Below are 24,680 nucleotides of genomic sequence, written 5' to 3'. Positions count from 1 at the left end.
GCAACTATGGGAATGACTTGATAATATTTTGCAGTAGCTGTTTTCTGAAACATCTGCATTTTGTGACTTTTGGGGCATAGTTCACATTAAATAATTATACTCTTTAGAACACTCACGTTTTTGTGATATCAAAATAGATTAAGAATTATTAAATTGTTTTGGCCTTTTGGTTCTTATCATTCATGACAGTAGATTAAACTACACTAGTAAATTACTTAACCTTACTTCCTGATAAATTGAAAGTTTAATGATATTCAAATAAAACTTTACATAGTTTAACATCTATCTGGTATGTTGCTGACAGACAGCAGTAAAGCTATACATTAGCAGACTCCTTTTGTCACGGTAATGTTAATTAGAATCAACTTCTCAAAAAATTAGAAGTTGAAATGTTAGCTATCAAACTAGAAATTTATTACTTCAGGTATGTTAATTTTTGGTGGTAGCTATTTAATACTTTATTAATACTTTATTATTAAAATGAAGATTGCAACAACATGATTACTCTTTAAAAGAAAGATAAAAATATTTGCCAAGTAAAAGAATCATTTAATTTATTGCCCCTTTTGCATTATCTTTACAGCTCATGGGGCATTCAGAATGGGACCACAAACGAGGCCCACGAGGATCACAGGTAAATTTCTTCTCCTTGATTTTTGCTTATTTTGTTTTTCTAATACTTTCAGCCATGAGTTTCAAAAACTCAAGACATAATAAGAAGTAGAGAGAGGAAGAAGCAAGACAATCATGCCATTTGTTTTTATTTAAGTCAGATGTAATTAAAGCCTGGCTTTCAAATCCCCAAGGCAGATGCCAGTATATTTCTCCTAAGAGCATTCTCATATCCCAGATTGGTTGTGTATATTTGAATATATATTTTATATTTATCTTGTCTCTGTAGAATACATTTGGATCAGCAACCCACTCTCTTGATTTTATTTATTTCCTTTGATAATTGTTCCATCTATTTTCTTTTTTTCTCTATCTTCCTGGTTTCGGTTAAATATTTTGAAATATAATCAGAGTAAACTTTGGACTAATTAGAAGATTTTTGTCTCTGAATTAACTGTCTTCATCTGATGGAAAGAGATGAAAAGACCTATTATTTTTGAAAAGAAACAAATTCTAAACCTTTCTATATTACCAGACTGTTTTCATTGTCTTACTTTATGTCTTAGGCAAGGAGAAAAGCTTCCATGACGCATTTATGCTTTTTTAATGACCTAATTAGACCATGTGGATTTGTTTTGCTTCCATAATTACTTTGCCTGACAGAATAAAGGCTGAGTTTTACACTAAGAAAATTCTCTCTCCTCCTCGAGCATTCTGCGAAGAAATAGGAAAATAATTTGTCTCATAGCAGCTTATGGTTACCTGACTGTAAATATGCACAAGTAAATTAAGTGGGTGGAAATTTTTACTCCTACTGAACACATTTTGTATTGCCAGTAAAAATATAACTCAAAAGAGTAGAATGTGCAAAACCGTATCTGAAAATTGGTTGTGAATTGCGAACTTCTCCCCAGTGTTTTATAAAACTGATGTACGGTTGTGTTGTCGTTATGTTTGTGTGGATAACTGTATTTAATTTAGGTCACTGGGAAAATAAAGCCAAGTCAATCAGTTGTTTCAGTTGAGATTTCAATAGCTGTTTTTATTTTTGCTCATTTTCAATTTGGTTCATCAGTATTATGAACCATGAAATTAAACGAGGGTTATCCTAAAGAACATCTGCCTCGTCGGCTTCCCCGCCCCTCCCTCTCCTGCTTCATCTTCTCTGGCAGCTCCCACTTTGAGCACATCTATAATAAAGCTTTCAATCAGAATTTGCTGCAAGGTTGGTAATAAAATGATGAAATTAATGTAAATTCTTGTGATTCTAAACCAGTTAAAAAATGAGGATGAGCCCAAGTGTGAAAGTCATGGTTTCTGATTATTGCCACCAAAGGCATGTTCATTCCAAAAACATGCCCAGCAACATACTGACAGTGTGTCCCTTAAAGCAATGAAGTGTTATTTATGTAAATTATTGTTAGAAATAGGTAGTATTTAGTCCACAAATGGCCTACTGTTACATAATTCATCTTCACATTGGATTAGTAACTCTGTCCCTATAAATTAAAAAAAAAAAAAAACTCGTAAAAATACAATATTGTTTCTGTTAACATTAAATGTAACAAACCCATAGTGAAAATTTTCTAACTTCCGGATATTACAGACAGCTAGAAGACTTCAGAATTTCACATGTACGCACTGTTTTCATAAATAGAGTTTGATGATCTTGAAAAGCCTGAGGTGGTAGAAAAAGCAAAAGCATCAGAAGTGCTTGCATGAATTACTGTCGGAAACATCAGTGTCTTTCCTGGATCTCTCCATGAGAAAAATATTCTGAAATAGGATACCTTTATCCCACTTTGATTCCCCAACTCAGGTAAAAACTGTCAAAGTAAAAAGCAAAAACACACACAGCAGAAAATAAACAATAGGAAAAAGTTATTCTTTGGAAATTCCAAGTAGATAAAAATTAAGCATTAAATAATAACCTCTTATCCAATTCCAATTCCTTACTAGAAAACAGAAAGTGTGTTTTAAACCACTTATTTTGCTATTAGTTTCTTGGATAATATTTCTAAAGATTCTCAGCCTTTCAAAGGGAATTTCAGGTAGGCTGCATTGGAACACAGCTCTCTGAATATTTTGGTAATCCTCCAAAGCCTTGTCAAATCCCCTCTCAGGTTGGTTAAATTTAGCTGGGTTTCTAAGCATCCCCTATGTGTACATTGCTGTGGTGGGTCTAATTTTGAAGAAAAAACTGAATGACAAGATTACTGTTTTCTAAGAGCTCACAAATGGTAGTTGGAAATAGAGCTATACTTGTATCTGTAATTCACTAATAAGGCAGTCTGGTGGTTGCAATATTAAATACAGTCATACACCACATAATGATGTTTCTGTCAATGACAAACCATATATAGGATGGTGGTGCCATGAGAGTATGATCCAGTATTTTTACTGTACCTTTTCTATGTCTAGTCCACAAATACTTACCATTGTGTTACAGTTGCCTGCAGCGTTACAGCATTAGGTCCAATAACATGCTGTGTAGGTTTGTAGCCTCTACATACAGCCTCGGCGTGTAGTAGACTGGGCCATCCAGGTTATGAGTCTCCTTGATGATGTTTGTAGGACCAAATCACCTAATGACACATTTCTCAGAAAGTATCGCTGTTGGTGAGCAATGCAGGACTGTATATAAATAAAGTGGGATGAGCTGCAGGTGGGAATGAGTATGAGTCTTCCTTTCTCCTTCGGAGAACTAGGAACTACTTCTTAGAAGTGATAGTATCAGATAAGGCTAATGAAAAAGCTTGAGTAAAAAGTCTGAACTGGGAAGACTGTGGGATACATTTGAATATTTGTGAATGACTTTTTATAACTTCTTTATAGACCCTGATTGGGTTGGGATCACTGTGGAAACTATTGTGAAAGAATGAGCACAGAATGCTAGATATTATTAATTAGAAAGGAGAAAGATGTGAGGAGGGTTGAGAGTTTGAAGCCAAGTACTAGAAGAATTACAGCCTTTGACACAGACCAGTTTAGAGAGAAGCCGCGGAGGTCAGTGTTAGCAACCTCGAGTGAGAAGTGAAGACTATAATTCCAAAAGAAGTTTCAGACAGATTCTCGAAGGGCCACTCTGATGCCTGGATAAAGCAGAAGATGGAAACTTGGGAATGCTGGACAGACAGGGGATAACTGAACCACACCAGTAGATAGATTCTCAGATAAATAGTAAAAGAGAAAAACAGAAGAAGGCCAATTCTTGGAGACCACTCCCTGAAAATACTGGAAGGCATTATTGAATTCACACGGTCACTCTAGGGACCAGGTGAAGGAAAAATGATTCAGAATCAGAAGTGGTGTACTGTCAAGTTTACTAAAGAGAGGGCTGAGAATGCAGAGGCTCAAGAAAAAATGGACGTCGTGTTTGGATTCAGTGATTAAGAAGACGCTGGTGAACTTGAAGAAAACAGTTTTGAGAAAGATGTGGTAGAAAGCAGGACGTAAGAGACTTGTGGAAGATAGTAGCAAGTTCTCTTGGAGGAGCTTTGTTTCGAAGGAAATTTAGGATTATAGAAAGAGGTGTCAGCGAAAGTGGGTGAAATCTTTTTTTATGCCAACATGAGATGTGCGTCTTTAACTACTGACAGATGAAAAGAATCAGTGTGAAAAAGAGAGCCCTGAAAATTCTCAGCAGTGAATTAAGGACTGAAGGTGCTTTCTTCCAAACTGGTCCTTCTGGCACCTGTTTCTGTGTTTTCCGCCAACCAACTCCCCACTGTCTCCCATCCTTCCATTTACACTATTTCAGGAAACCTGGCCCTGTTCTCCAATGAACTACTGGACAAATTTGCCAAAAAGTACAGATATAGCAGCTTTAGAAAGAAAGTAGAGATACCTCTAACCAGAACAAAAGGTTCAAAAAAAAAAATAAGGACAGATATTATAAAATGAAAGAAAAAATGTGAACTTAAGGACTTCACTTTTTGGTAGAGACAGGGTTTATAAAGTTAGGGATGTAATACTGAAAAATCTTGAATGGTGGAAAACACACAGAATACGTGTTGTCTCAGATATCTAAATAGAAGGACTTGCTTGGTTTCTGAGCACCAAGACACGTCCAGTAGGAAGCACAGAGCTGTCCTACGTGTGTATGAGGTCGCTTAGCAGATGAATGTGAGCATGTTGTACTTTGATATGAAAAGCATGTCTATATTTCAGGCACTTTCTTTTTTGCCTTTGAGGAAACAAAAAAGAACTTTGGCCTTCCAGTGGCATATAGTTTTATCTGAAATCAGCCTTAATCACTGCTAGGATGAAGTTCAGCTTCTGGCTTTCCCCTAGGTGCTTATCAAAAAGAGATCATCTCAAATTTTTCTTTTTTCTCCAAAATTATATATTCGTTATCACAAAATTTAAGAAGGTGCGCCTTATATAGCAAATACTTATCCTATAGAAAAATGCCTATCATGTGTCAAATAAATTCCAGCATTTAATTACATATGATCCTTTAGACTCAGCAAGAATTTCATTCAAATTGACTTATTTTGCCTTATTCTCAGTAGCTCTCTGATAGAATTCCTCAGCTCACTCAGAGCTTTCTGGATGATATTTCTTCTTTCTTTTTATTTTATTTTTTTTTTAAAGTATAAACTCTCAAAGAGTAGATCATCAAATACAGTAAAGATGCCATATGATAAATAAACTTTCAGCGGCAGGCAGAACTCTTTCATTTGGCAGCTGTCAGGGGATGGAATTCTCAGAAGGCAGTTAACTTTTTTTCATTTTTTTCCTTTAAATTCTTAAAAGTTTTCCAGTGGGAAGTTGAGAGAGACAATAGAAAATATACTGTCCTTTGAAAAACTTATAAGTAGTAGGAGGGGATTCTAGGGAGCCAGTAATTTACTTATTTCGTTAGTTGAGGGTCCTTGTGGAAAGGGTTAGTTCCATTTGTGAACCTCCTAACATTTGAATGTACTTGGCACCAGCAAGCCTTCTTTATCAATAGATAAATACTAGCAGGTTCTTTAGTTATGTAAAATATTATTGATGTCAGCCAAGTTTTATAAATAGACATACAATAATTACTAAGAAATAAATTGTCATATTATCCATCTAGTCTTCAAATAATTGAAGTATTTCTTTAAAGTATTTAGAAATTCGGGTTTGTGTGTTTCTAAATAATTGAAGTATTGTATGTAGTCCTGTAATACAAGAAGATAGGTGGATATTCTGATGAAGAAAAGTTATTAAATGCACTAGACTATCAACTTGAAAGGGATCTGTGTACTGTTGAAGGGCATGTCTTTAATGGCCTATGAAGTATTACAGACTCCAAACTGTAAGAATTCTAGACTAGGGGGTGGCACTTGTGGCTCAAAGGAGTAGGATGCTAGCCCCATATGCCAGAGGTGGCGGGTTCAAACACAGCCCCAGCCAAAAAATTCTAGAATAAGAAGCTGCTACCTAAATCAGCTAGCTTTTGTAGCATTATGTTAAGTCTCAACAATGAATTTTGATAGGGAAGTCATTGTGCTTAACTTCTTTATCTACTTAGATATCCAAGAGAACGGATCTGTTAATAGCTACCGAAGTTGACACCTAAACATTTCCTGCTAATAGTCCAAGTCAGTGATAGATCAATTCTTTTCTGGGTTAAATAATTTGTTTTTGATAAGGGATTGTGAAGAGATTACCTTCCAGACCTGTATAGAATATTAGTGTAGATAATTTATTAAACTTAACTTTGTAAATGCATTTTAGAAAGATGATCAACCATGTTTCCCAGGAATTTATTCCAAAGAATTACTGTGAGCAGATTGGGAGTCCATTATTACATCTCCTAAATGTCTAGTATGGAATAATCATGCCTAGATCAGAGATTTTCGATCAGTGAGTCACGGCACACTGATGTGCCTATAGAGGATCTTAGATGTGCTGTGAAAATTTTTAAAGTTCATTAATTAAATTACTTTTGAAAGAGTTTAAAGCACAGTAAATGAAACTCTTTTGACTCCTTTTTTTAATCAACATAATTTAAATGTACCACAGAAGTTTAACTGTAGGTTCAAGTGAGCCATGAGACAAAAAAGGTTGAAAACACTGTCCCAGATAAAACTGGATACCAGGGTTACTTTTCTTAGAAATGTAATGCTTTTTGATTACATTTCTTTCTCCTTTTTCATTTTTCCATGTTAACCTAACAACTGTTAGTATTAGTTTAGAAAATTTTCCAATAATTGTTTCATTTTTGGCCACCGGCTAATGAAATTTTTGTGTGTTGCATTTTCTAGGATTGGTTTTCTCTGTGTGTTGTGTTGTGAATTTTGTTTCAATTCTGTTCATATGGACGAGAAGCACACAACAAATATTTGCTGGGTTCCATTCATGGTAGGGGCAGCCTTATCATCTCATTCAGTAGCTGTAAGAAGGGGCCTAAATATTATGTCCATCTCCTCCATTATAATGACCTCTAGGTAGTTTAAATTCCATCTGTTATATCGACAGTGGCAGACAGTCTTTTTTTTCACTCTTACTTGCTCTGTGCAATTGCTTTTATCTAGTTGCAGCTTAATTTTAATGTCTTTAATTTGAGTTGACAAACTTTATGAAGACACAAACAGTCTTAGAAAATTTGTCCTACCAGGGATATTGTTGACAACAGCCACACAATACCAGTGTCAAAGGATGCAGAAACCCTTCTAGTTTCCTCAGAGAAAGGGAAACAGTGTTTCTCTTTAACAACAGAACCCACTAGTGTATTATTTTTACTGTGTCCCTGATCTCTACCCACTAACCGCCAGAAGCAACCCCTCTCTATCTGCTGCCCAGTTATGATAAGAAAAATGTCTCCAGACATTGTCAAATGTCCCCTGGGAGGCAAAATAGCTTTTAGTTGAGAACCACTGAGATTATAGCATAATCTCATTGCCAAGCATGTAAGAGATAGTAAATAAATATTTACTGATTAATTTTGACACTTCATGTAGGAAAATGGGAAAATAATTTCTTCAAGGATTTATGTTTTCAAGCTTTTGGTTTTCATCTTTAAATCTGTCAAACAGCAATGAAAAAAAATGTATTCATTTTATTGCGAAGTCTTTCTCCCCCAGTTGAATTATGTCCTAGGAAACTGGGGCAGGGAAGGAGGGAGCTGCACTCTTCCCACACTTATGCATTCAAGTGATTCACAGGAGCAGCTGGAGAGAGAGTGTGGCTCTGTCCACATGGTGGTTGCCTGAAAAATGTGCTTTTAGGAAACTGATTGATGATCTTGAGTAAGTCACTCTTTATTAAAGGCCCTGATCTCTTTAAAACAACATGGATGAACAGGAATCAAACAAGTCTACAGAAATAAAAGGGAAAATTGCCACTGGCATCTATGTTTTTATTTTTTCCCCATGTTTATAGATTAGTAGACATGTTGTTTAGTATTTATTGAATGACCCTCTTATCTTGGGTACCATGACATCATTCACACGATGTGGGTAATGTTTTATGCTTGCTTTGCCAAATCAGAACCTTGTGGTAACTTACATGAAACCAAATGAACCAATGATACAAACAGCAATTGGTAATAGGTATTTATCTGTAGGAGCTGTAAAGCCTTTAAGCAATAGTTAAGTTACTAAGTATTCCAAAGTGTATTTTGAGAGAAACAAAATCAGTGGTGATACTTATCACTTTAAGCCATAGTGTCTGACCATCCTTGCAGTTGTGGCTTTTATTATGTTTTCCCCCCAAATATCTTATAACTATTAAGAAAATTAATTCAAGTATTTTTCATGTAAGTTTCTATAATATCAATATACAATATTGGAAATGAATTTTCCAGCTCTAAAGTTTTGCTTTCCAATTGCTAGAATAATAGAAAAAAAAAGATAAGCTAACTTGAGAACAGTTACTTTTTATCAGGAATTATAATATATAACAAAGGGCAATAACTGTTACCCAATACTAGATGATATTATGCAGTCTCTGGCTTAGAACAAGATCTGGTTTTTCATTAATAGTGAAAGCATACTTCAAAAGGGAAGTTCTGGGGATGAATTTTTTTAATTGTTACTCTACTTATTTATGAAAAAAAATGATTGTGCCAAATATAATCAGATTCCATAGAGGGGGGAAAAAAACCTAAGACTAGAATAAATTCTCAGATAAGAAGGTCTGTGAAGGTAAGAAGAAACCAAGGAGGTACTGTGGTAGTTAGAGTACTAGTTAAGTGGCAAGAGGGAATTAAGGCAAAGGCAATGAGAAATGGTTGATCTTACAGAGGTCCTCAAACTTTTAAAACAGGGGGCCAGTTCACTGTCCCTCAGACCGTTGGAGGGCCGGACTGTAGTTTTTGAAAAAAAAACTATGAACAAATTCCTATGCACACTGCACATATCTTATTTTGAAGTAAAAAAACAAAACAGGAACAGATACAATCACACTGCCTCATTTGGCCCACGGGCCACAGTTTGAGGACCCCTAAGATAACTATTAATATCTGTTTTGGAATACTAACCAAAAAGCTTAAGATTCAGGTTTTTAGGTCATTCTTGGTATGATTTTTTAAGATTTGTAGAAAGTGAATATTTTTATTTAATTTCTTATTAATGAATATTCAGTTTACATGTATAAATATGTATTTCTCATAGCTTTAAAATACAAATGATGGTATAGAAATTTTTCTTTTTCCCCATTTTAGGGGGTAAACTAAAAGACTATTAATGGCCTTCTCTCCCAGGTTTTATATTATCATTAAAGACATTAATTTAATTTTGTTAAGTTTTATATTGGGAGCACAAAGATTGCTTCCGCAGCCCTGTTCTCAGCATTACATGGTTGCCCCATTCTATGCAGCCATCATGTAAATAAATGTAAGTAAATCCAGGCTACTGTGGCTAATAATTACACTGAAAAACCTTGGAAAGACATCAGAGATATCACCAAAATATTATCTGAAAAGTCACAAAAATGAAGTTTCTTATCAGGTTTGATCATATGGTTTTTTGATTTGTTTTGGTTTTTGTATTTTTCTGTGCGTGTGTGGTGATGTATTATACAATGATCAATTCCTGGAAAACTCTTGAATGGTATAAGTTAAAGCTTGTTTTATAGGAAATCTGCAGGTTATCAAACTTAAAGCAGTTTGCTCCCGAGTTCTGTGGCCCCGGGGTTCAATACTTCTGGGTGTCCATTCACACTCGGATCTCTATAGCTGTTTCCAATTTGGAATTTTGTATCTGTCTTCTTTTGTTTTCAAATCATTGTAGGCCTGAGTTTAGAGAAGGTTGTTTACAGAGTACAAATAATGCACACTTGAAAGAGCCATCTTTAAAAAACCATGTGAGATAAAAACACACTCAGAAGATTGTGGGTGAGACAAACGGAGTAAACATTTCGAAAGTAAACCAGCATTGACCAGTCAGGAAGACAGAAATGTAAACAGATGCAGAAGCTCTGATTCTCAAAGGATTGGAGCAGAGGAGGAAAAGACGTTGTCTATCAGAGAGGACGCAGAAGAAATGAGTTTTTCTCCTATACAGGCAGAATTAGATCATCTACTGGCTTCATATTAGTATTGAGTAAAATTCAAGTTGGAGGGAGGCAGAAGGGAGGGAGAGTTTGGGGTGCTCCCACTGAATGGGCACAATGTAGGGGTGTATGGCACATTGTTGGGGTGCGGGACATAACTACAAGAGGGACTCTCCCTAACAGATTCAAATATTGTGACTTGGTGGTCTGTACCCTCACTTAAACCTGAAATTAAAAAATAAATAAAAATATAAAAGCAACTCTCAAAGCACGTTAGTTCTCAAATTCAAAACGAGATAACCACAAAGCAATTCTATGGATTCATTATGTATAAACAGTATTTAATATTGACAAAATTCTCTTTAAAAAAAAAAAAAAAAAGATGACACAGAAGAGATACTCAGGTAAAAAGATTGTGAGGTATAGAAAAGACCATCTCCCGAGGAAAGATGTGAACATAGCCATTCAAGAGCATGGAGAAGGTCAGCAACACATGGCCTCTTCATTCTGGGAGTAATGATTTGGAGTCTGGCAGGTTTGATACCAGTTTGACTTTGTGGTCCCTGGTCAGGTTTACAGTAACTTTGTGCCTTAACTTGACAGTTCTAGGATCGCAAACATTATGACAGTATGACGCATGCTTGTTGTATATTCAAGGCTTTCTATGATTTTCTTCAAAATATTACACTTCGCTATGTAAGTTTGTGAAACCTGATCCTGAGACAATTTAGTTTTCTTTTTGATGTAGAAATACCCGGCATAACTTTCAGGTTTGCTAAATAGTGTGATTGCAGTAGTCAGTGTTAGACAGATGCCGACCCAGCAGAGAGTGAATTTTTAGTTGATATTTCTAAAATAAATGAGAACATGTTATAATTTGTGAACTTAGAGTTTAATATATGCAAGCAAGTTTTGCTGAACCAGTGTGTCCTGAGGAATTTCCTGTGATAACTCACAGTAAAATACAGCATCCCCTTTGGGATTTGGTGAAATTATTTCTAAAGTATGAAGAATAGGCCAAAAAGCTTTTTGTTTTATTTAGACTATTCCTCTGTTGCAGGCTTCTCCATTTCTAAAGCATGCGGGTAAGTTAGGACTGGCTAATTTTAATACCCATGAGCCCATCTTATAGGGTAGACTTTGCTTACTTTGACTCTCAATTGATATTATAATATCAGAAAGAATTTGGCATGTTGGTATTAAGGAGAAGATAATATTTAAATACAGACTTTTTCCTACAGGAATATGTTTTCTCATTCTCAAAGCACATGGATACGCCTTCTCTTCCCTCCATTTTTTCTTTTTTCTTATCACATAGAATTTTTAAACTCAGGAGTAATCCCGTCTCATGCAGCTCAGGGATCTGAAATTTACATAAGGACTTTAATAGAAACTTATGACACATGATGTGACCAGGCTTTTCACTATTTTTTGCTATTTATTTGGCTTAAAATCAGTGGAACAAACTGAACTTGGCATTGCTATTTCTGTTCAAAAAGAAGAAAAATATATAATTTTACTATTTCTTATGTTTTGGCCTTGGCACTGTGGCTTTTGTTTATGGAAAAAGACAGGAGAGGAAAAAAAAGCATTATTTTAACTTCACATGATAAATAATCATACCAAACTGAAATTTCCTTTAAAAGTATTTGTTTTTATTTCTTACAGCAATAATGCAGATTGCTGCTGATTCAGTGCAAGTTTAAAACAAGAAATGTTAATATCTTTTAAAAATAACATTATAGGTTTAAATGCAATTCTAAGATTAGATCTTTGTAGAAATATTTCATTAGAATTCAACTACTTTCTGCGTACATAGGAAAAGCCTTTCATTTTATAATGGATGTTATTTGCATTTGACAAATTCTTTTAGCGTAAAGGAAAAGCATTAAGATTTAATTTTAGTAAAAATCATAACGCTTTTTATCTGTGCATTGTGGACACTGTTAACTAATTAAAACATGGACTATTTTTGCCAAGAGTGAGTTTCTTCCAGATATTAATTAGGAAAAAATTGGATTATAAGTGATATCTGTGACTTCCAAATGAGTTAAAGAACATTCTGTTTTCATCATTTTTATTCCCCAGTGGTCATGAAAATTTTAATCAGTGAACATAGTATAGACAGTAAGGAATTTTCCTAACATGAACAGTGTCCATATTGAATAGCTTTACGTATTTTGTACATGTCTAGAAACATAAGGGAGGCTCCATTTATTACATTTGATATTCGATATTTGACGACTTTGCCTTTTAAATATTATGAAGTATTTCAAACATACAGCAAAGTACAGTGAATCATGTAAATAAACTATATATTCACAACTTAAATTCAATAAATTTAACATCTTGCTCTATTTGATAGTTTTTTGTTAATTTATAGCTAGACAATTGCTTAGAAATATTCATATTAAACTTTTTTATAATGTATCCATTATTCTAATTAATATATATTCTCTTAAATTTATTTTCCTATATGAGACCTATGAGAATTTAAATCTATTATATTTATATATATAAATATATATATTCTCTTAAATTTATTTTCCTATATGAGGCCTTATGAGAATTTAAATCTATGGGGAAAATTGTTTCAGAGAATATGAAAATGTGTTAGATACTATGGAAAAGAATAGGGAAAAGATTAGTTTTTCAAGGAGACAAGCATGATTGGTTGATTTTTATTTTTTTAAACTGAGTACATTGAGAAATATATACTAGTATGTGCAAAAAATACCTAATTTAATACTATCCAGAAAAGGCCTAACCACTATATTAATGCCTAAGTACACAAAAATGAGTTATCCTAAATGCATGAGCGTTGTCATAAGTATTCTCTGTATTAAAAATAAAATGATCTCTTTGGAGATATTAAGAACAAAGACAAGAATGTTAACATTAAATAATTTTTTCCAGATAGACTAGCTTTGATAATTACACTTAAATTTTTTGTGAAATGTTTAGAAGATCATCCCTGTAATAGTCACTATGTCAACTTCTTAAAATCAGCTTCATTTAGAGAAGCTATAAAATTGGAGAAATGTTATTATGTCTCACTACATGGTCTTTTAAAACCGTTATGTTCTATGTATTGTATATAATTATTTAATGGTGGTGCTAATAACTTAGAAGGCAAGAGTGTTGTATGTGTTTTTATTTTAAAAATTTAATCATTTATGTCAGAGTTAGGATTATAGATAGTGTATTTATATCCTCTTTTATAATTTAGTAAGGATTATCTTATTTACACACAATAGAATAGTTTTTGCAGAGTAAAAATCACAAGATAATGATGAGGACTGCAAAACTCATTAAGGGATCACCCTATTTAATACTTTTCAATGACTGATATGTGCAAAGAATGCATTCTTACATTTTGACATTAAAAAGCATGGTATGTGGCCAAATGTGTGAGTGACAGAATAAGAATTTTGAATGTTTTCTCATTAAATTCCAGTTAAAATTCTAAACTAACAAGGTTAAATGGAGGAGGAGGAAATAAAATTCTGTACTTAAATTTTTAATGAAGTTCTAGTATGCATACTTTTTATAAGCAAATGAAGAAACCAAAGGTAAGGCTTAAAAGTTTGGGTTGACTTCAAACCCAATATCATATGGATTTTCTAATAGCAAGTATTACTTTGGGCTTCATTAACAGTAGTCATTACGGCATACAGAGCAGAAAAATTAATCCAATAAATTCTGTGCTGGCCAAATGACCCTGCACTTGTTGCATTCCGTTCTAAATACAAGATTTCAGGAAGAGTATTAAAAATCTGTTGCACTCTCATAGGCAATCAGCATGTCTGGATAAATATTCTAGAAGACGTAGAAGTTTAACTCACAGACAAGAACTTATGATGAAAAGCAAGAAAGGGAGGGCGGCGCCTGTGGCTCAAAGGGGTAGGGTGCCAGCCCCATATGCCGGAGGTGGCGGGTTCAAACCCAGCCTCAGCCAAAAACTGCAAAAAAAAAAAAAAAAGGAAAAGCAAGAAAGGGAGAAAAACCTATGCTCTTTTGAGTCATCAAAAGGGTAGAACATAGAAGCGGAGTGAGTTGTTTTTTGTCATCTTATAAGATACTATTTGGACAAATGGATAGAACACAAGAGTAGTCATTATTTGATTGAATCTGAGGAGACATTTCTGGCCATTTCAATTGATTTAAAAATAAAACAAAATTGTAGTTATTCTGAATATGAAATTGTTTAATGAATGTCTTGTAAAGATGGGTCTGTTAGAGTAGATAAGCTAACTCCACAAAAGTGTGTTTACTTTTAGTTTCTGAGTAGTGATGAGCAGTCTTTATTAAATCTTTATTAAAATCTTAATATCTTAAATTAGTGTATATCTCAGAGAAGAGTCATGTAACGGTGCTCTTCATTTAATTGAAATTTCCAAATCTGAGCAAACTATGAGTTTTCAACTCAGCTCTAGTCTGCATTGGGTACTTAGTAGAATAATGGATTTCATACAGTACTATTTTAAAGCAGTCATTTCTGTGGACCGGCAGTGTCCATATTCAGTATCATGTAGGGAGCTTACCAAACATTCCAATTGACCAGATTTTAGGTAGACCTAGGAAATCTTCATTTTAAGAATTTTCCAGGCAACATGCAGAGTGTCCATGTTACACCTTTAACTAAAACAGGGTGGTATGGATGGCAGATGAATTTCAATGTCTTGACTGCTTTGTATCACTTTTGCCTGAAGTCCTCATGTTTGAGCTGAATTTTTTAATACTCATTTATAGATGGTGGACTTAGTATTTTAATGGCTCTCAATCATTTATTCATTAATACAAATAAAGGATAACGAGAATAACTTTCAATATGGCCATAAGGACAAAGGAATGAAAGTACCAAGTACTGAGTTAAAAGACAGGGAACAACTTTGAGGCCGGTACAGGTTGCTCTCCTGACAACCTCTGACGTCAGAGCAGTAATGTTGCATAACTCCAAACAGAGTCATTTGAATTATAGTCTACATGAATGATGCCCACTGGAGTTGTGCGGTATACAACACACACAGTCACACACATGATCTTTTTTAACCCCTTAAATCCACTTCTATACTTAAAACAAAAAAAAAAACTGTTGCCCTAACGCTTAAACTTGATCATGTCACTTCTGTTAACTCTCAGGAAAAGGACACAGGTCCTACTAGTTTTTCTATCAACATTTTCCCTCTCTATCTAACATAAATCAAATTTCCTCTACTCTGGATGGCATCATGCTATTTCATTTTCCCATGGTTTTATAAGTGCATTTCTATGCCTGTCATAAATACCTTTCCTCCTTTTATCTTCTTATTCTTCAGTATAATTGAACCATCTGAGTCCCAATTGTTTTTAATCCCCAAGTCTCATAATGTGCTTTGCATCCATCATATGTGAATCATAGAACTTAGAATACGATACAAAATTTCCCGCTACAGTAAAATTCTCATATCCAGGAACTGTCATGTTTGAATCTCCAGGAATGATTGCCGTCGAAAGGTTATTCAAGAAACGTTGAAAATGAGTGAATGAGTGAATGGGGCAGTCATTAAGAAATTTGAGCACATAGCACTTTCATCTAACCTGCTTTGTGTGACCTTGTTTTAAGTTGAGCAAAACTGGAGTTTCAATTTGTATTTATGAAAGCATATTTTTTTAAAAAAACAAGTATTGCTCTGATAGAATCTGAACTTTAAAAAAAATATCATATTACAAAGTGAAGCACTATTTTTTCCAGTTCTTCAAAGTATGATGCTGGCATTTTAATGGGGATTTCATTGAATCTATAGATTGCTTTGGGTAGTATGGACATTTTAACAATGTTGATTCTTCCCAGCCGAGAGCATGGTATGTTCTTCCATTTGTTAATGTCTTCTGCTATTTCTTTTCTTAAGGTTTCATAATTCTCTTTGTAGAGGTCCTTCACCTCTTCTATTAGGTGAATTCCTAGGAATTTCATTTTCTTTGAAGCTATCTTTGATTAATTTCTCAAGTTGACTGTTATTGGTATATACAAGAATCAGAAACAAAAAACCCATATAGCCAAGATAATTTTTAGTTATAAAAACAAAGGCACAGGCATCACTCTACTAGACTTCATGTTATATTATAAGCCCATGTGATCAAAACAGCATGGTATTGGCATAAAAATAGAGACATATGGAACTAAATAGAAAACCAGAAATGAAACCAATCTCTTATAGCCATCTCATCTTTGATTAAACCAAAGAAAAGCATATAGTGGGGAAAGAAACCCTATTCTATAAAGGGTGCTGGGAGAGCTAGATAACCACATGTAAAAGACTGAACTTGGACTCGAACCTTTCACCACTTACAAAAATTCACTTAAGATGGATAAAAGATTTAAATCAAAGACATGAAACAATAAAAATCCTAGAAGAAAGTGTGGGAAAAAACTCTGGAGGATGTCGGCCTGGAAAAGGATTTTATGAAGAAGACTTCAGCAGCAATCACAACAACACAAATAAAAAATGGGACTTAAGCTAAAAAGCTTCTGCACAGCTATGTACACAATAATTAAAGCAAATAGACAACCTTCACAATGGGAAAAGATATTTGCATATTATGAATCTGACAAAGGCGTGACAACTAGTATTGATAGAGAACTCAAATTAATCAACAAAAAAAGCAAACAATCCCATCTATCACGGGGCAAGAGACATGAACGGAACTTTCTCTGAGGAAGACTGATGAGTGGCTAACAAACATGAAGAAATGCTCATTGTCCCTGACCCTCAGAGAAATGCAAATCAAAGCCACCCTGAGATATTGCTTAACTCCAGTGAGAATAGCCCATATCCCAAAATCCCAGAGTTGCAAATGTTGGCATAACGAGAGGGGAACACTTACATTAGTGGTGGGACTACAAACTAATAATACAGCCTCTTTGGAAAGAAGTATGGAGAATTCTCACAGAACTCAAATTAGAACTCTCACTTGATCCCACAATCCCCACTAGTAGACAACTACCCAGAAGAAAAAAAAATATTTTATCATAAAGATTTATTGCAGCTCAATTTACAATTGCCAAGATGTGGAAACAACCTAGACTTAGGAATGGATTAGCAAGCTGTGGTTTTTATATACTGTGGAATATTATTCAGCTGTCAGAAAAGATGGTGACTTTATATCTTTTGTAAAGTATCACAAGAATGGAAAAGCAAGTTCCCAGTGTATTCACTTTTTTTATGAAGCCTGTAGACAAGCTAACAATACCCATGTAGGAGAAAAATTGACTTCTATTCAATTGGGGAACAGAGGAATGAAGTGGGGATTGGGGTGCTCCTCCTTAAAGGGCACAAGGTGGGCTGTATGGCACACCTTCTGGGTGTGGAACACAACTACAAGAGGGACTCTACCTAACATTCAAAAACTGTGTCTCGTTGTTTATAACGTCTTAATAAGCTTAAAAAATATACATATAAAATCAATTAATTATACACGATGATACTATTTTCTGAATGATAGCACTCAAATGTATGAATCACCTTTTTGTTCTCTAATGATTTTTGACAGAAATTAAACTATTAGAAAAGTTCTCTAATGATTTTGACAGAAATTAAAACTATTACAAATCTGGAAGGTAATCCACTCAAGTTTATAATAAACTCGTTTGGTGTGTTTTTATATATTTTTTAGCTAATTTTTAATGGGTTACAAAAATAGGACATGAAACCAAAAAAAATTCCCAAAGTTCTAGAATGCTTTTATAAATGTTATAAAACTATCTTAGGATGTGAAATAATACGTTATGAGCTTAGATGTCTTCCCTAAACTCCCTAATAAAACCCAGATCTTTCCACTCAAGTAAAATACTGGTGTCATGAAACTTCATAAAATTTATCTAGTACCAAATCTACATTTGTCTAAGGATGGACAGTGTCTTTCCTTCTGCGTGTTTCCTATTTTCCTTGTGCATTAGTAACATACTTAGAATTTTTGAGGTTGTATGCTAAAATTTATGAAAGAACATAAAACTGTATAGTACCTTGTCACAGTGTCAGGGTGTAATAAATATCTGTTGAAAGAATAACTTTGAGTAGACAGATCATTTGCAAAGGATGCAAGTGATTTTAATGTTTCGTACAAAATTCTTCACTGCCATGGTTACTGCACTGCTGCAGGTCTGTCATGTATTTTCTGTTTTACTTAGAAGTTATCTTTGAAAATGTATGAAATAGGAAACCAGAACTGCAAATATATAAATCTTCCCCCATACCATATTGGTTGGCATTAATTGGTCACTACCAGTCAAAATGACTATTCTCTTTCCAAACACACTAAATTCTCCAAACTGGGATGTCAGTTCATCTTAGATTAAAATGCTGAACTAGGGATTTCCTGTATCTTTTCTGTTCACTGATTTTCAGGTTAAGTTTTTCTTATTTGATAAGTAATTTCTAAAAAGTTTAAAGGACTAAAAACATATGCTGAGTTAACCAAAAGGAAAACAAGAACCCAATATGTAGTTTTTGTCAGATATTGTGCCAAGTACTTTATGCACATGATTTATTTTAATCTAAAAAAAAAAAAAATTCCAGAAGGTAGGTAATTTATTCATTTCAGATGTTTAAGCACCTCCTGTGTGTGGGCAGAGTCCTGAAGGTAAGGCTGTTCCGTAGAATACAAGACAGCTGACCTTTTCCTCTCAGGTAGCTCATATTCTAGAATTCTAGATATTATTATATCTTCACAAGTAGAGAGACACATTTCAATAGTTTTTATGACTTGCCAAAGCCACAGAGCTAGAGAGAGGTAAGGTTGTGTTCAAACCCAAGTCTCTCTGTCTTAAAAAGCCTGCTTTTCTCTCTGCTGTGCTGGCACTATCTCTCACCAAGATATATATGAAATCTGATTTATCCACAAAGGTATTAAACATTTACCATATAAGGTCAACATTTAGTTTTTTAAACATTGATGGTAATTTACACATCTATGGTGCATCTTAGAATGGGTACAGGCGATTGCACTAATGTACACAGCTATGATTTAACAATAAAAAAAGAGAAGAAAAAATAAAATAAACTCCATTTCTTTGAGATTTACTGAACCTGAATTTTAATTAGAAAATTATAGAACTAGAAGCCCTATCTTATGATAGAGACTATAAATTTCAAGTTTCAGAAACAAGGTTAATCTTCGAATAGTGAGCTTTCCAAATAGTCGTATAAATGTACAGGAAACAAACATTTCAGAATTGCTTTTCTATCAAAAAAAAAAATGGTGATGTCAGCCAACAGAAATAGAGCACTGCCTTTTCCACTGCTAAGCCCGCCTGACATAAATTAGATTTATTATGTACAGTACATGAAGAAGTTCCACTCCAGACCTACATAGCTCGCTAACCTTTCCACTTTACCACGTATGCAGCAGGCCAGTTAAGGAAGTTAGTTTATTTATTATAGAGTAGGAATTACCTTGGAATATGAACTTTGGAAGACCCCTAAACGTGCCATAACCTCTAATTTAAGTAGCAGCCATCTGTGGAGGGAAAATTTACTATATCTCATCTTCTCAAGGCTGCACATCTGTGAAAGCAAAAGGTTATAATTAGCTTTTCTGGGAATTTCGTGAAACTATCCATTTTGAAGTATAGTGCTGCAGGATTGCACACTGACTGAACTGAAAGGCAGGTTGGTGGGGTGGCGAAGAGAATGAGCCTTGAAGTAATGAAGATCCCAACTCCACCATTAAATGTAGGTAGGACTTTAATGAGATATTTAACCTCTGAAGTTGTGGTTTTCTCATCTGGAGAATGAGATAACATCTGCTTTGTAGGTTTGTTCTGTGGATATAATACATTGTGATGGATTACATTAAAAATACACTCTCATTTAAAGGGTAGCTTTTAACATCATCATCATCTTGCTACCCCCACCGCTCCATGTATATATAACCTGCTATATCGCCTTCTCTGATTCTTTAGAACATGACCACTCATCTTCCCTTGGTCCATAGAGAATCAACTTAAAGATCAGCTTTGTCTAAATTTTCCCACTTTCTCAGTTGGTACCATTTTTTTCTTTGTTTTTCAAAACCAGCAAGATATTTCAGTATCGACTTTCAACAAAGGGAGATTTGCTCCTTAATAGAGTCTTGCACTAAAATTATGAGTAGCAGGACCCCCACCACTACACAGATTTCTTTGATGTATGAGAGATGGCATCACACCCAAGCTCCCAAATGGAAACATTTCCTTCCAAGTTCCTATAATTGTCTTTTAACATAGTATTTATTGGGTTACCTACGATTATATGGGTAAGATAAATTATTTGTCTAAATCGAAATGCCTGCTTCCCAAGTAATTTATGAGGGTGAATATCATATCATCCACAAACTATCTTTCAGGAATTTTCAGGGGGAATACAAATTTTGATAACCTACATTTTGCAAAGAAATTCAGATAAAGTTGTCCTTGCGAAAATTGGATTTAATATTTTAATTGACCTTTCTTTACCTTGGCATCAAGCAAAATTTTAACTTAAGTAAATTGCAGCCTATGTTATAGTTATCTGTTTCAGTAGGCCTAATATATGGTTTAAGATTAAGCTATAAAATGGAGATTAAGCTGTAGAAAAAAGCTCTGATTAAAAGTGGGAGAGGAAAGAAATCTCTGAAAACATTACAGAAAAAATAAATTTTACCCATTAAAAGATGTATTTATGACAACCTCACAAGCTGGTTTCGAGGTACCATTCTCTGATTAAGCAAGCAACTTGAAAATCTTCTGCTATCTACTAGTGACATTGCGGCCTCATAGATGGGGAGTGTTTTGGAATCTAATATATATATATATATATATAGTGTCACATAATTTAATATATAACACATATTATTCTCTCAGATTGTTTGGGATCATCTATAGACTTTCATCCATGTGAAAGTGTTCTTTTCGACTTCATTCTGAGTTTGGCCAAAAGATCCTATTAATTTTAGCTTTTCTTTAAGCCTGAAGGACTTGACCTGACAGATGGGTTCTACTTACAAATTATAGCAATAATTTCATAATTTCCACATATGATTGAAAGAAAGGTTTTTAAATGAACAACTAAACTCAAATGCCAAAAAAAAGAAAAATACCCTAATAGAAATTAGGTTTAGAATTTGCATATATTCACAAATCTAAGAATTTACACCTAGAAACTATTGCCACATCTTAATTTGAATTTTTATTGTACTAATCTATAAATGAATGTTACTGCAAGAATTGATTCAATTTCAACATAATTAGTCTTTAAAATTTCTAAATATGGTTTTAGAGTCAAATATTATCTTACCTTTTTGTCAAAGAAATTTAAAAATAGGGCAGTGCCTGTGGCTCAGTGAGTAGGACGCCGGCCCCATATGCCGAGGGTGGCGGGTTCAAACCCAGCCCCAACCAAACCACAACAAAAAAATAGCCGGGCGTTGTGGTGGGCGCCTGTAGTCCCAGCTGCTTGGGAGGCTGAGGCAGGAGAATCGCGTAAGCCCAGGAGTTGGAGGTTGCTGTGAGCCGTGTGATGCCACGGCACTCTACCAAGGGCGGTACAGTGAGACTCTGTCTCTACAAAAAAAAAAAAAAAGAAATTTAAAAATAAAGTTAGTCTCAAGTATTAATTGAATTGTGAGTCCTATTTAATGTTATAATTTTCATATTAAATCTATTGAATGTTAGCAGGAAATAGATAACAAAATTGACCAAAATAAAGATGTGAACATCCTGAAAGAAACAGTACTATATATACAACTAATTAAAACCAGAGGGATGAGTAGTTTGGCAGAAGCATTGAGATATCTGGAAAACAGGAAATAAGGATTGCCTTGGTCTTACATAATGTGAAAAGACTAAATCCTCTACTAGCAATAAACAGAAAAGAGGAACTCTTTAGCATTAAGCAGTCATTTACCAGTGGAAATGAGATGAGACAATTTTCATTTTAAATATGCTCAATTCATGGAAGTTCACAAAAATATAATGTCAAGTGGAAAATGGTTTTCTTGTTAGTTATCCAAGGATATTGATAAGGAGAATGTTCTATATTATTCCTTAGCTGCCTGCAAATCTCTGCACAGACTGGCTTTCTCATTTGCAGATGGAAATGTGTCTAATTGTTAAAGCTTCAGCAATCTTGAGAGAGTAACATAGAATTATACAAAGGAATAAAAGAAAAGGATAAATTGATAAAAATTGAAGAAAGCTATGGTTTCCAGTTTCTTCATTTAGATCTTTGAATTTCAGAGCTAGACATAAGACTATAATTAGTTATTTGTAATTTTTATTCTGCTTATCTTTTAGATTACCATTATGGTGCACAATTACCAGTATTCGTGTGTTTATTCAGAAAACATTCTTTGAGTGTCTGTTTTAAGTGCTATATATATAAATTTAAGGAAGATTTTGGCATATCTGGGGGAAAAAACCCAGCTACATGTCCTTCATTTATTCATTCATTAAGTTTTTGGTCCAACATTATGTCTCTTCTGCATGGCAGACACTGTGCTGGGCATTGGAGACGGGAACACACAAATGAAAGCACCTTGTTCTCATTCTGATGGTGGAGACATCTCTGACGCAATGTGGCTGGTGCTGTATTGGCAGCATGCTCTGAGAATGACAAGAGATTATAAGAAGGTTACGTAAATAGACTAGATAGTTAGGCCTTGTAGAAAAGAGGCTAAGCGGCTATACTTAAATTGACTCTTGAAAATTGGTTCACAGCTGGCCGAGGAAAAGGATTTGGAGAATTTTTAGGCCAAGGCAAAGCTTAGTGGCATCGTAGTTCAGTAGAACAGGGCAGAGTGCTGTTTAGGAAGTGTTTTAAGACTACTAAAGGCAGCATCTGGCAGGACTTTATATTTTAACATGACACTTTCCTAAAGCTTTAGAGGGAACTTGGTTTGGGACTAATATGATCAGATATTGATAATGATCTGTAACTAATATGATATTCCATCAATTTAGGAATATCATTCTAATAGCACCATAGGTAGAAGATGGGTTGATCAACACTTTTGAAAGTCATTCTGATAGCAAGCACTCAGATAACAGATGAGTTGAAAAGGCTTGAGGCTAGGAGACTAGATAGTAATGCTTATAAAGTGAGCTGGGCCAAGTGTAGATATTTTAAGGAAAGTTGTGTGCTGTCAGGCCATCAGAGAAGCCTTCTTCCACAACTCTCTTTATTTATGTTTTTAATTAAATCATAGCTGTGTATATTAATGCAATCATGGGGTACAATGTGCTGGTTTTGTATACAGTTTGAAATATTTTCATCAAACTGGTTAACATAGTCTTCATGGCATTTTCTTAGCAATTGTGTGAAGACATTTATATTCTACATTTAGTAAGTTTCACATGTACCCTTGTTAAATGCACTGTAGGTGTGGTCCCACCAATTACCCTCCCTCCACCCATCCTTCCCTCCCTCCTCCTCTCCCCTCCCTTTCTCCATATTCTTGGGCTATAATTGGGTTATAGCTTTCATATGAAAGCTATAAATTAGTTTCATAGTAGGGCTGAGTACATTGGACACTCTTTCTTCCATTCTTGAGATACTTTGCTAAGAAGAATATGTTCCAGCTCCATCCATGTAAACATGAAAGAGGTAAACTCTCCATCTTTCTTTAAGGCTGCATAATATTCCATGGTGTACATATACCACAATTTATTGATCCATTCATGGGTCGATGGGCACTTGGGCTTCTTCCATGACTTAGCAATTATGAATTGGGCTGCAATAAACATTCTGGTACAAATATCTTTGTTAAAGTGTGATTTTTGGTTCCTTTTGGAAAGATGTTTGGATAACACTTAGAGAACTAAAAATAGACCTGCCGTTCGATCCTACAATTCTGCTACTAGGTATATATCCAGAAGACCAAAAACCACAACTCTCTTTAAATTAGGTACTTCCCTATACACATGTTATTTTATTATTATTTACCACCACAGCTTTCTGTTCACAATACTGACCATCATTTGTAAAATTTTTGATTTACTCATGGATCACTATAAATGAGCTGAATCCATATTTGCTTTGTTCATAGTTCCAATGCCTAGCAAAATATTTGGCAAATATATCTGTGTGATTAATACACATATCTCTGGATATGTATATGTATTTGTATACATATATATGACATATGTATGTACAGGTAAAAGATACGTTTTTTTCTTATTGATGCAGCTAGATATAAGGAATAACACTTCACTGACAGGTAAGAAATGCAGGAAGAGCAGCGAATTTGGGGGACAATATGGACTCAGTGTTGAGCTTACAGAGAGAGTTTCATTTAGACATCTTCACAGTCTAAGAGGCAACTGCACATAGGATTGTGAAATTTGTGAAAAAGGGCCAGACTAGAAATACAGATTTGGAAATATCTAAGTTGTTTTTTAACTAAACCAGATGGTGAGAAGGGGGAGATGGCACCCTGTGGTGCAGCCCAGCTGCAGCAATGCAGTAGCACTATATTTGAAGTATTTTAGAGGAGCAAAGTATTAAATCTTTCCATGGTATCAAGTAGGAACTGGAGCAGAGACCCCAAACTACCCCGTGGGTCCCCATCACCCAAACAAGGAATCATTGAAAAGTGCTCCA

General features: G+C 34.5%; 1 protein-coding gene across 1 annotated transcript in view; it reads left to right on the top strand.

Annotated features, from left to right (window-relative positions):
* Positions 1-24,680, top strand: part of PDE3A (phosphodiesterase 3A) — a 312,683-nt gene that overhangs the window by 197,317 nt on the left and 90,686 nt on the right. Inside the window, exon 2 of the mRNA XM_053556790.1 lies at positions 584-634. Coding sequence (XP_053412765.1) covers positions 584-634 — 51 coding nt within the window. The remainder of the gene's footprint in view (positions 1-583; positions 635-24,680) is intronic.

The sequence above is a fragment of the Nycticebus coucang genome, chromosome 12 (assembly GCF_027406575.1).
Source record: "Nycticebus coucang isolate mNycCou1 chromosome 12, mNycCou1.pri, whole genome shotgun sequence".
NCBI lineage: Eukaryota > Metazoa > Chordata > Mammalia > Primates > Lorisidae > Nycticebus > Nycticebus coucang.
This window is presented reverse-complemented; position numbering and strand designations above follow the sequence as displayed.